Here is a 13,233-nt window from a genome sequence, read left to right as displayed (position 1 = left end):
CAGAATGAAGCTGCATTTTGGAAACATCACAATAACTTTATACAATTGAAAGATAAAAACCTAATTACATAGCTGGTGGATAAATCAGTGTAATGTGAACAGAACTGGAGAAATGTTGCACCTCATGTCTGTTTATGACAAATAAAAGGATAAGCTGCAGACATTTATATTATTCTTCTTAATTCAGACATCTTTTATAAGTTTATTTTAACTATCCATTTGCATCAAACACCAAAATGCAAATCAACTGTGAGGGAGAATCTCCAATGTTACCACCAAGCAGCAAAACCAGACTGTGTGTGCATTCAATTATCTATTATATTGGGATCCAATTATTCTTTTATTAAATTGCATTTTCTACTTTCTGTTTTTCAAACTTAACTGAAGCTGAAATAATGATTGAGGTACATTTGTTAAACTGGTGGGATTCAAGTGCTGTGTAATTTTAACTAGGAGTAGTACTTCAGCCAGAGGTTTCATGGTCCAAAGGCAGCATCCATAGCTCTGCGCCAGAAGATCTAGGGAGAACTGACAGTGCACTTCAGGTTCCAGGCAGGCTTCGCCATATTTATTTTGCCTGACTTCCAATAAGCTAAAACTTTAATAGTTTGACTCATAAGAGAATAGTGCATAGAGACACAGATATAGCCCTTTTCCAAAAAACAAAAACAAAATTAGAAAGTTTAGAGAGAAAAAAAAATTAGAATCCTTTCTCTACAAATGTACAAATCAGTTTCGCAAGTTTACAGAAAGCTTAGCTATCCACTGAACTCCCTAAGTAGTTTGTAAGCTTGATATATACCACAATTGACTTTACACTCCACTTGGGGTAAACCAAAGCCATATGACACTACCATCTCATTCCATTTTATTACAGATTTAGGTTGGGACCTGAATTTGGGTTTCCTTTAAAATGTGCTGACCTTGTGGCACACAATGTTCAGTTGTTCAATTGTTTCAGATTTTAAATTACAGTTCAAAACTTGACCTTCCTTTCCTATCCAGTATTAATGGTAGATGACTTTCTGCTAGGAAGTGTACTAAGATCATTAAGCCTTAGGTAAATGATCTAAAGGTAAAAACAATGACTGCAGATGCTGGAAACCAGATTCTGGATTAATGGTGCTGGAAGAGCACAGCAGCTGCCTGAACTGCTGTGCTCTTCCAGCACCACTAATCCAGAATCATTAATCCTAAAGACAAGCCAATAAGTCTAGGAGGTTACTTGGTAATAATTGCTTATAATTGGAGACAAATCCAGACACAGATTAGCTTCTTCAAAGTTAGCAGTAATTATATTAAACTCATGAAAAATCAGATCTCAGGAAGAGAATCCTAATTAATGTATAAAAGAGGGCATAATTCATTGCAAGGACCTAATATTAAAGAACAAAAGAAAAAGAGCACAATGCATCCGCATCAGGGAAGGTTACTGGAATAACATTGTTGAGGGGCTTGAATAATATAAATATCAATGTAGGTGATAACACGAGCAGGTTATGGTCATCACTGAGCACCAAATTAGAATATTGTCTTAGAATGATTTCACAGAAACACTTCTTTGTTTCTTTACATATAAAAAACAGCCAGAATTTTATTTTAATGTTACAATCATTATAGTATCATATTTTGTTTTGAAGATTAAAACATGGCATTATATGATAAGGGACAAGATTCTGTGCACCACTTGCACTCTTAAACATGATCAAATTTATGATACAAAACCTCCACTTGTGGTTAGTGGAACACATTATTTAATGGTAATTGTTTTTTATAGTTAGTTTCTTCTACGAATTGGATCTGATTTCCCAAAGTCCAAAAAGTTCAAATACGAATACATTCAGTTTTGATGAACTGTGGGGCTAACTTAATTTTCCAACTTCTCATGGTTAAAAAAAGATTATGTATTCAAGATAAAATAGATTTACACTGTCTGACATTTAACAGCACTGGGAAACCAAACATCTAACAACAGATAAATTTGATTCAGAATCTGTCCTCCTCATTCACTTTCAAATCTTGAACTATGGAGTTCCCACAACTAGTGGTATAAATTCTGAATTCAATATAGTGAAGCATTTTCTGTTTTTAGCATATAACTAAATTTAGTTAAATAAGCATATAGGATCAGAAGTAAAACCTCACAGCACCAGTGTCCTGGGTTCGATTCCTGATTGTCTGTGTGGAGTTTGCACATTCTCCGTGTCTGCGTGGGTTTTCTCCGGGTGCTGCGGTTTCCTCCCACAGTCCAAAGATGTGCAGGTCAGGTGAATTGACCATGCTAAATTGCCCACAGTGTTAGGTGTGTTAGTCAGGGGTAAATATAGGGTAGGGGAATGGGTTTGGGTGGGTTTCTCTTTGGAGGGGTGGTGTAGACTTGTTGGGCCGAAGGGCCTGTTTCCACACTGTAGAGAATCTAATCTAAAGCAAATCTAAAATGGAGCGCAAGTGAAAAAATTAATTTTCAGAACATAATCATAAGAACTGTTTCCTCCAAAATATAGATTATTCTTCACAACATTTCCAAATCAAATGGTTCAAGCATCAAATCAGTATTGTTAATTGTAAACAAGTTATTTCAACTTTAATACAGTAATCTTCAAAGGTTAGATTACTATTACTACCAAATGCTGTCGAGCACACCGATCTTTTACTGTATAAAATTGGTATCATATTACTGATTAGCAGAACTAAACTGCTAGAATGCGTGACCGTACTGACAACAGGGCCAAGGATGTATGCTGGAGATAAAGCTTTCCTAACCCCTTGGAGAAAGAGGCATAAAATGGGATTAGAGTAGATAGATTCAGTTGAGGAACCAGAACCAGCACAGGTGTGAGGGGTAAGTGGCTTCGCTCTGTGCTGTACATTTTTATGCCTTAATGGATGTCAGGGGATTATACTGCAATTTCAATCATATGAGGAGCTTAGTCCTCAGATAAAAACTGATCATATCTAATTAGACCATTCTTGTTACTGCTTCCTTCTTTAATCTATCCCAAAATGCTGCTAAAGTCTGAATAAAGTCCCTTCATTGTTACATTGTTTAGAAGATATTCCACAGTAATGTTAAAGAGTCTGCCTCCTTTCATTTTGTTTCAGGTGTGCATGATAATGAGAGAGAAACCCATTAAAATACAGCAGAGAAATCATGGTCACATGATATATCCAGAATGGAACAATAGCAAAACACTGACAACATCCTATTATTATGTATAAAATTTGTGGAAATGGTTTATCAAGCAGACTTTCAGTAGCAGTCAAAACTGTTTACATCAGAACTCCGCTGATTTAATTAGCACTTCAGAGGTCCCTTGCAACAACGCACTTTAAACTGGGTTGTTTCCACCTGGGTTTTAATCTCACAAATTGTATGTCAGAACATTCATCATTAAAAGAAACCTCTTACACACTTTCTGCTGTCGATAAGGCTGCCAGATGCACATGGAAGGTGTAGAAACTAAACAATGTGAATTTGCACAAGTTCCCTTCAGCAAGTAGTTTGCCTTGTATAAATTTCCTAATATACTGGGAATAAAAAACCACACATTAAAATAAATTTGAGGCACGGCACATGAGGCATAGCATCAGCATTACTTGAAAACACTTTATAATTGAATTCAGTTTATTGCACTGTACCCACCAGATTCAAATTTATAATGTATTTCCCTGCAAGACGAATACTATATTTAATTCCATGGTGTCTCCACAATAATTATGGAATACACAGATACAGTATGAGTTGCAGCAATTAATTGTTTAATATGATGAATGAAATTAATTTTAAGGGTTGCCTTAAAATGGAGAAGAATTTAAATGAAGCCTTCCCATTTGGATATTACCTTCATTAGCACCGATTCACTGAGCTTCTCCCTGTTGACAATCTTTATTGCGACCTTTTGACATGTTACACAGTGGACTCCGAGCTTCACCAATCCTATTGTTAAAAAGAGAGAAATAACTAATTAAGGACTATTTCACTAACATCATTTATGAAGTCCAGCAGCAAAACACACTCATAAATGTGATTAATAGCTACTATATATTTTAGTAAGGCCTTTAATAGGATCCAAACATCAAACATGTCAGAGCTATTGCATTAGCCTTGCAGAACAGAATTCACAGATATTTATGTTGCATTTGAGGAAGATACTAACAAAGTTTAAAATCTTGTCATCTCTAAATCAGTGCACAGAAACACTGGGCAGAATTTTCCCATTTTTCATTACAGTTGTTTTGTTGAGTGAGATTTATTGGTGCCCAGTCCTTCATAGTTCAGGGTTACTTTTTATACACAACCTTCTGTTATTACACAAATCTTTACCATATTAATTTTGTGAGTACCTTTCTCAGGGAATCTCACATACACAGTCAGATAGATGGAAATGCTCACTGCAGCTGGAGCATAGCAGTGTTGATGTTGCTGGCATCATATTTGGTACACCACTGCCGAAGCTGCAAGTAAGGAGCTGGTTCCTATTACAACAGTTGGCCATAATCACAGAGGATATGGCCCAAAGAGAAGCTCAGGCCTTTCTTCACAGAAAGGGACATGGGAGAAGTGCCTTTGTTTTCCTGCAGACTGCCACAGGAAGCCACACCACGTTGGCCTAAGACATAAATTGCAGTGCAGGTCAGTGCTGTGTAGTGAATGAAGCAAGATGCCTAACAGTGCAGAAGGGTGGTCAATGATCTTCTGCATTGCACAACAATGAGACCTTTGACTTTAGTGGTTTCCCCTAACCAAATGTAGCTTCCCTTCACCCCAGTAAGGACTTCTCCCATTTGATTTTCACACACAACTAATTGCTTAAAGCACATGCAGTATGCTGGCCACGTAAACTGCTGGCACATATTGCACGTGTAAGGTTGACACCCCCTTGATTGTTCAGTGATTCCGACCATGACTAGCCGCCTGTGACTCCCCTGGGCTAAAATGCAACATAAGCCAAGAAAGCTGAGAGCCTGTAACTGAGCACTAAATACTCTGTGCACCAAGAAAATCACATATCGGGTTAAAAATCAAGAAGCGCTCCTTCCTACAGCACTCTGGAAGTCTCTACACAAGGAAGGACTACAACAATTCAAGAAAGCAACTCTCCACCATCTTCTAAAGGGCAAGTAAAGATGGGCAATAAATAGTGGCCCAGCCAGTGACACCCATATCCTATGAATGAATAAAAACAAATACACTACAGAGTGGAGATCTGCTCTGGAGTGAGACTGGTTTTCAAAATAATGTACAAAATATAATTACTTCAATAATTCAATTGATTTCTAAATGGGAAGCTTTGAATGAACTTAATTATTTAAAGCAAGTTATCAGATAATAGTATCTGCCTCTTAGAAAATTTGATTTAAACACGCTCTCTTTGGAGCTGATTCTCAACCTCTCTCTCAGCTATCAGATATCAGATATCCACTGGAGAAACAGTAGCATGGAAGACTGGTATTCACAAACTGACAGCTCCAAGGACTTTACACATGCTTTCAGGAGTTAATTTAAAGTACATAGAAAAATCATTAATAAAGCTGGTAGTTAGCACAATGAGTTTTTACTATAGGGTAGGATAGATAATTGCACAACATTTGAGAAGCAGTATATTACATGAAAATAGGGGAGAGGTTTACCTTGCAGACAATAATGGCTTTCCATCTGCAACATCAAGCATTTAAACATAGCAACGAGCATTCTTTATTCACAATGCTAAAGTTTGAAACAATACCCATAATTTCTTTGAAAGTTTCAGTCTCACTACACTGCAAGAGAGGCATTCTGCCATTTTGTCACATATTCTAAAGCACTGACACAGTGTATCATTCCTAACTTGCACTGTTTCCATGTTATCTCTGTTGGAATGATCTGCCAGTCATCAAGTAAAATAACAATGGAGTAATTTAAGCTGAGTTAAGCCTGAAATTACTCTTTTGCTTTAATTGAGGTTTCTGGAGTATGTTAAAGAGTTTCACCACTTTCTTAAAAAAACTAAGACATGCATTGAATATTTCAAAGTCACTGACAGCATCAACTCTGTCAAAGTTTTTCTCTCACTCCAACAGATATTCAGAAGGACTCAATGGTCTTTGCCACGAGGTGCATTTAAGAATAGGAAGTGTAGCAGCAAGGGACAAGAGGCCAGAGTGAAGTGGCATCACAGAAGGGGCTGACAGTGAAGCCACAAGCACACTACAGACAACATCATTACATCTGGTAGGGGTGCAAAGCTCTGATAGTAACTTCTAACAATTCATATTTCATTAATAATAACAATGGCTTTGTGACACCAGTATGGAGTGTTACCCGAACTGACATTGCGGTTAAAAAGAAGTATGCTAATTACCTCTAGCAATGAACAATGCTGCTGGCTTATGGATCACCACTAAAAATGAAGTGCTACAGGCACGGAGTTTTAAAAAAGTGCCAAGGATGGAAAGTGGACAAATGCACGTTTGGAGATTTAATTGAGATTCACATACTCTTTCCCAATTTTGTAAGCTTGGTGGTTGTTTCCTGATCATTAATTGATAAAGGGTGACTGCTTCGAAGCATCCTGACTTTTCAAAAGATTCTTAGTTTAACCACAGTCTGGTGGATTTCCACTTGGAGAGAATTTTACACTTTAAAAACCAACTTAGTAAAAATTTCTATTACTGCATTTAGTTTGATTTTCTCCAGTTCTTATATTCTGGCATCAACAATTTCTGAGTTGTGAGGACTGGACCCAAAACATTAACTCTGATTTCTCTTCACAGATGTTGCCAGACCTGCTGAGCTTTTCCAGCAACTTCTGATTTTATTTCTGATTTACAGTATCCACAGTTCTTTCAGTTTTCATTTAGATCGAAAAGAGTTTGCTTTCTGGGTTGGTGACACTAATTGCCATTGCATCAACTATTAATGCCTTATTAAACAATATCTACACAGTTAAAGCCCAATTCTAATTTCCTGCAGTGATTTTATTTCAAGTTCAATGTACTGTAAAAATCCAGAAAGTTCTTAAAACTGACCAGGAGGTTGAAAGTGAGCTGCTGTTTGTGCAAAGAAAAATAAAACAGTGCCATGTGAATTGATTAGTGTTTTCTATCAAATTACAACTCTCAGTCAATCTCTATTCCCTTGACTTTGCAGATTGATTTGTTAATTAATGGCTATTGGAGTTGTGAAACCACAGAAACCTTACCAGCAATACCATTATTATTTTCAATGCACCTCTATGTTTATAATTAATACTTCAGTGTAATATTCAGTATGAGGAACAATTTTCATAGTAGGGAAACTCTGAGGTAGACAGTGGCTAGTACACTTTTCAGTGAAGAACAAAATCTTAAGACAAAAGAAAAGGACACAGATTCCCTTGGAATATCTGTAACTCTACATCCCTTCTGGAGCTCTGATAAAAGGAAGGGTCTTATAGTTTGTTGTGAGCTTGATTTTTGCCTTTAGCTTCTGTTTCTTGCTGCCTAAAAGTATTGGCCATATTAGTTTGTTCTTTTGCTAAGGTGGAAGACTAACTTTGTAGACAAGTTCCTTATTTTATGATGTTATGTCAAACTTAGCCCGTTTAAACAGGTATTTGTGGTTCTCTATCGTCTGCTGTTTCCTCAACATAAAACAAGGTCTTTGTGATTTAGAAACACTATTGCATAAGCATAGCACCATTATCTAGGAACACAAAAGGGTGTTTTTGAAAAACTAAAAATATTTTCAGTTTAAATCGAGAAAATTAATTTTACTTAGAAAGTTCATTTAAAAAGTTGAAAAATTCAGATAAAATTAGAAAAAAATGATTGTTAGGAATAAAAAGATGTATTTTTTTCAATAAGAAATTAATTGCAAACAAAGCTACTAACAGGAGACAAAAAGGGATAAAACACCTGTTGGATTACATACAGCTAGATGCTCTGCTGTCTGTTTACAGTAGAGCAAGCCCTGGCTCCTGTTACAGGTCTATACAAGAAAATATAAGAATAGTTGCCTTCATCCTATTTTTTTTAGCAGAGGAAGGCCAAGATCCCACTGAGCAGACAGTACCAAAAAGTTTCATGCTGTCTGACATGCAGTACAGGAACTACATGTAAAATAGAAAGAGCAAGATCCTGCCAGAAATCACTTGGTATGCTTTAACAGATGTACAGTACACAAGAACCTAAGAAATAGAACAAAAGAGTAGGTCATCTAGCCCTTGAAGCCTGCCCTATCAATAAGACGATCGCTGATCCTCAACTCCATTTTCTCCATACTATCCCCATAAACATTATATCCTGAATATTCAAAAACCATCATCAGCCTCTGTCTTGAACATATTTAACATCAACAGCCATCAAGGGATAGAGCATCCCCAAAATTCACAATCGAGAGTGAAGAAATTCCTCATCAGTCCAAATTACCCAACACCTTTGTCAAAGATTGCAATCCCTCGCTCCAGGCTTGCCAGCTGGGGTGATGATATATGATGCTTACCCAGCATTTACTTTCTCAAGCATCTAGAGAATCAACTCTCAAGCTTCTAAATTCTAGGAAAGTGAAATTTAATCTATTTTATCTGGCTTTTGGAGTGCATTGGCCCATCAGCGATCTACTGAACCTTCACCACACTGCCTTTCGAGTATATACCTACATATCATTAACTAAAAACAAAATGGAGAAATTTAACAGATTTAACAGCATCTTTGTTTCCCTCATCACAGATAGCATTGAGTCCAAAATGACTCTTCTTCATCACCCATAAAATCCTTCAAGTAAACAGTCAAAGGTATACATAAAACTCCAAAATCCTATGTACAATTAATTAGTAAGAAATTTGAAAAAGCATAAAAATGCCTTACTACAATTAAAGATTCATAAATTCCTGCAAAATATAATGGAGAGATCCCAGGCTCCTATCTGATTCATGGCATGGACCAAAGGCCATGTTATAGAATATGAAGTACAGGCTCCTGGCCTGATGTACAGCGTGGAGTGCAAATTCTTGTCTGATGTGTAGGACAGTAAGGCCATGCTCAGGCTATTCATTGATTTCCATCTAAAAGAATACCACCTAATTTCAAGGCTGAGTATAACAGCCTATTTTAAATCATTGGCCAACTTCCCCAATACCAAAAACTTTAACAGATAAATATACATTGAAATAAGTATCCAGCCAGAAAAGAAAATCAGCCTGTAATTATGAGTGTAATATCAGCATTCATTATCTATAATTAATCTGAAATTAACTTAATTGGTGATGCACAAAGCACATCTCTCATCAACTAGATACCCTTTTAATCATAGAATCTGACTGGCAGTCTAACCACAATATCGTGACCAGACCAATATTTTATTTTAATTATCTATTGTTTAAGATTACCAGATGTGCTCCAATCTCTTGGTTACTTGGGTTCTTTAGCAGCTAATGCTTGACTTCAAACTGAGCAAAATACCTCCTCCACAAACACAAACACAAGTTTGTAATTAATTTGCTTTCAGATTGATTTTCACAGTATCACAAGGATAGGGAAAAAAAATAAACTTAATTTCACGCCATAATATCGAGTGAATGCACTTCTTGCTCATCGATCACAAGTAATCTGTACAAATGCTTTCCCACTGATGAAAATAAAAGATTTGCTTTTGCAGAAAGCAAAAACCTTTGATGCTACAGAACCCTAGGGTGATGTGACAGCAATTCAGTTCCACTGTTTGTGAACATTTGAGGAGCAGTCCTTCAGCTGGATGTCATTGGACTTCCAAAATAGCAAGTGTTGGATCTTTTATCCCAGACCTCTAATTTTCTCCTCACTGGGACACAGCTCCCAGACACCTGCAGCTTTCTGGTACCTTAGCCAAGTCGTAATCATTTCCTTGAGAGCAGAGGTAATGTATGTTTGGCAGGATATTTATCTCTGGATAACAGGAGAGAGAGAGGAAAGGAGGCATGACAACAAAACCTGATCTGATCTTCATCCAATATCCATATGTGTGGTTGTGCCAACAGGAGTTACTGGACAGCAACAAGGAATGAAAGATCTGGCTTATGTTATCATTGCAGAGACACTACTGCTGCTTTTAATCAACAAGAGATCCAAATATTTTGTTACATTTTTCTGGTTTAGCATTAGAAGGGCTCTTCTGTGCTATATAAATCTATGATCAAGATCAAGATGCCACCAATTCTCTCATGACAATACAAAGCACAGAAGCAAATTGTGGATCTGTTTCTATTGAAATCACACTATGTTTATGCTGCTATGTAATTGACATTGCTTTCATGAATACAAAAATGGAAGGCCTGAATTTTCACACAAGCTTTAGGTATATGTTTACTCAGTCCGTGTTCAGTCAGGTTTATTGCACTGATATATATTTTGAAACTGTTAATTGTTACCATCTCCATAGAGATAGATTAACTTTCTTTTTAAAGTTAGATTTCTAGCAACCAGCTTAAAAAGGAGTCATGTAACAAGGTTAAAATGGGCAGCATGGTGGCTCAATGGTTAGTACTGTTGCCTTGCAACACCAGGCACGTGGGTCGGGAATGGGTGTGGGTGCATTACTCTTTGGAGGGTCGGTGTGGGCCTGTTGGGCCGAAGGGCCTGTTTCCATACTGTAGGGATTCTAATCTAACATTTTTTTACTGCAGCAAACAAACTTAAAAGAAAAAGTGATACTCAGCAGGTCTGGCAGCATCCCTTCACAGAAAGCAGGGTTAACACATCAGATCCAGTGATCCTTCTTTAGAACTTGAGTAGTTCTGAAGAACATTAACTCTGCTTTCTCTCCACAGATGCTATCAGACCTGCAGCAGTTTCTGTTTTCGTTTCACATTTCCAGCACCTGCAATTCTTATTTCATTAAACTAAAAGTGATTTTGCTTAAATGCTAACTTTTGTCGACAACTATTTAACCTATGGCACAGGACTTTCCCCTTTTGTTTTTATCAGAACTAAAAACCTCACTCCACGGTTATCTTACACAGTTCATTAAATAAACATCCAAGGCTCCCAGATCAAGTCCAACATGATTCTTAGCTACCACAAGTTTACTTATGCTCTTTTCAATTCTTAATGTAACTTCAGAACTGCGTCTTTCATGGTTTGGGTTTTCCTGAGATTCTCCCCTTCAAATTCAGTCATTTCAACCCGGGCACAAGTTCCCTCCCATGTTCAGGTGCAACGAATGGTAGAGACCGCTTCTATCTGGTCCTTCTCTCCTTCTTGCCATCCTTTATTCCTCCTTTGTCCCCTCAAGTTAAAGATCATCCCAAAACATTGCAATCCTATAACATTGTTTTGCAAACATGACGTTTAAGTCCCTTTTGTAGATTTATCACTCCCATCATACAATAAAGTAAATCTGTCAACACCAAAGGACAAGAACCATACCGCAGAGATGCTAACTTCTGTTAACTGTGTATTCAGACATGATACTTCCAAATAAATTTGAGCTACCAAAATAGTTGTTTTTTAGTGTTTTGTGATTAAAAATAGTGTGTATCAAAAGGAGAAGGATCAAAATCCAGGTCTTCTTACTAAACTCTTCAACCTTTAACCTGACGTTGCAATCAGGAGGAAGAGTTAGATCGGGGTCAGACTTCACTAGGAGACTCCACTACATGATGAGCCATAAAGATAGGAGATTTCTATTCAGATAGGAAGGTGGAAAATGTTTCTTCTACACCAACTTTGAGCAGATTCTGAATGCAAAGGATAAAAATTGAAAGCTTCAAAGCTCACCAACTTTTAGTCTTAATTAGTTTAAAATTTAAAGCAACAGTTGACAAAAAAAACATTGAAGTGTAATTTTGACACCTTCTCTTATTCTCTTGCTAATCTCTAATACCTGTGGTAACTTGCTACTCCTTTTTATGGCTATGTCAAAATATCATTGGAAATAATGTAAAATAATGCACATTTTCCCAATGCAGCAAGAGCCCTTGAAGCCTCGGGTTCCTTTCACTGGATCAGAAATATGTCACAAGGCTGATGTAAACTGTACCATGGACTCAATGGAAACATCAAGTACATTAAAGCAGTACCAGTCCTAATATTTAGAGTAGCTGTCTGTAGAATTGAAAATTGGTATTTGGTGGTCAAGAATTGATTTTTTTTTTCCCAGAGCAGCAAACTTGACATAAATGGATTCCAATCAATTTGCATCAGTCCCATGTTTATCACCACACACAAACACAGTTTCCAAACTTCCACTGCACACTTTAAGATATACCTCCTATTACATGGTTCAATTCATGCTCTGTAGGCATCTACCAAATGAGCTGAAGTTAGGAATCACTAACAACATACATTGTTAAAACATACAAATGTCAAATTAGAAATCACTACAGTATAATATGAAAGCTTCAATAATGATCTTGAACTACTTAGATGTTTATAAACTCCTTTCTGCTTCCTACAAAGTTAATAATAGAAAACAAACTAAAAACCAAGTCTGTACAGATATGAAAATAATGTTTAATATAAAGTCTAATGTTTTCCTATGGAAAAGATGCAAATGATAAATGAAGCTATCTGTTTTCAAATAGAAAAACTATGCAACAAGAAGTCTAAATACAAAGTCCATGCATAGTTTCCTTTGTAAAACAGAATCAATATTGCTATTTGTCATCAATGAAAAACAAGATCTAGACGCGCGTATAAAGGAGAACAATTATTAATTACCAACGTGCCGCCGCACAGTATAGACCATACCGCTCATTTTTTCAAAGCCAAATTTCTCCAGGGAGTTTATTTCAATTAAAGCAGCTAATTTTATGGACAACATATTGAACAAGTTTGATTTGATCTATTACTGTCACGTGTACTGAGGTACAGTGAAAAGCTTTGTCTTACATGCTTTAGAGGAGGATTGTACTATAAAGGTACATCAGGGAAAGAGTGTAGTTTCCAATGTTACAGCTGCTGAGAAGGTGCAGAGAGAGATAAACATTAACATTAAAGAGGTCCATTCAAAACTCTGATAACAGCGGGGAAGAAGTGGTTCTTGAATCTGCTTGTACATGTAAGCAAACTTCTTTATTATCTGCCCGATGGAAGAGGTAGGAAGAAAGTATAACTGGGGTGGGAGGGGTCTTTGATTATGTTGGTTATTTTCCCAATGCAGCAGGAGGTACAGATAGAGACAATGGATGGGAAGCTGGTTTGCAAAATAGACTGGGCAGTGTTCACAACTCTGTAGTTTCTTGGAGTTTTGGGAAGAGCAGTTTCCATATTACACTGTGATGCATCCTGACAGGATGT

At 36.8% G+C, this 13,233-nt stretch overlaps 1 protein-coding gene across 1 annotated transcript in view; it reads right to left on the bottom strand.

The window, feature by feature from the left end:
- The window catches only part of LOC122557836 (serine/threonine-protein kinase BRSK2-like), a 966,919-nt gene that overhangs the window by 614,563 nt on the left and 339,123 nt on the right, over positions 1 to 13,233 (bottom strand). The window contains 1 exon segment of the mRNA XM_087996588.1: positions 3,843 to 3,937. Coding sequence (XP_087852714.1) covers positions 3,843 to 3,937 — 95 coding nt within the window.

Source organism: Chiloscyllium plagiosum, unplaced genomic scaffold (assembly GCF_037043375.1).
Source record: "Chiloscyllium plagiosum isolate Xiang-an unplaced genomic scaffold, Cpla_swu_hap1 HiC_scaffold_18, whole genome shotgun sequence".
Lineage (NCBI taxonomy): Eukaryota > Metazoa > Chordata > Chondrichthyes > Orectolobiformes > Hemiscylliidae > Chiloscyllium > Chiloscyllium plagiosum.
Note: the sequence above shows the minus strand (reverse complement) of the source record. Positions and strands in the feature narration are given on the sequence as shown.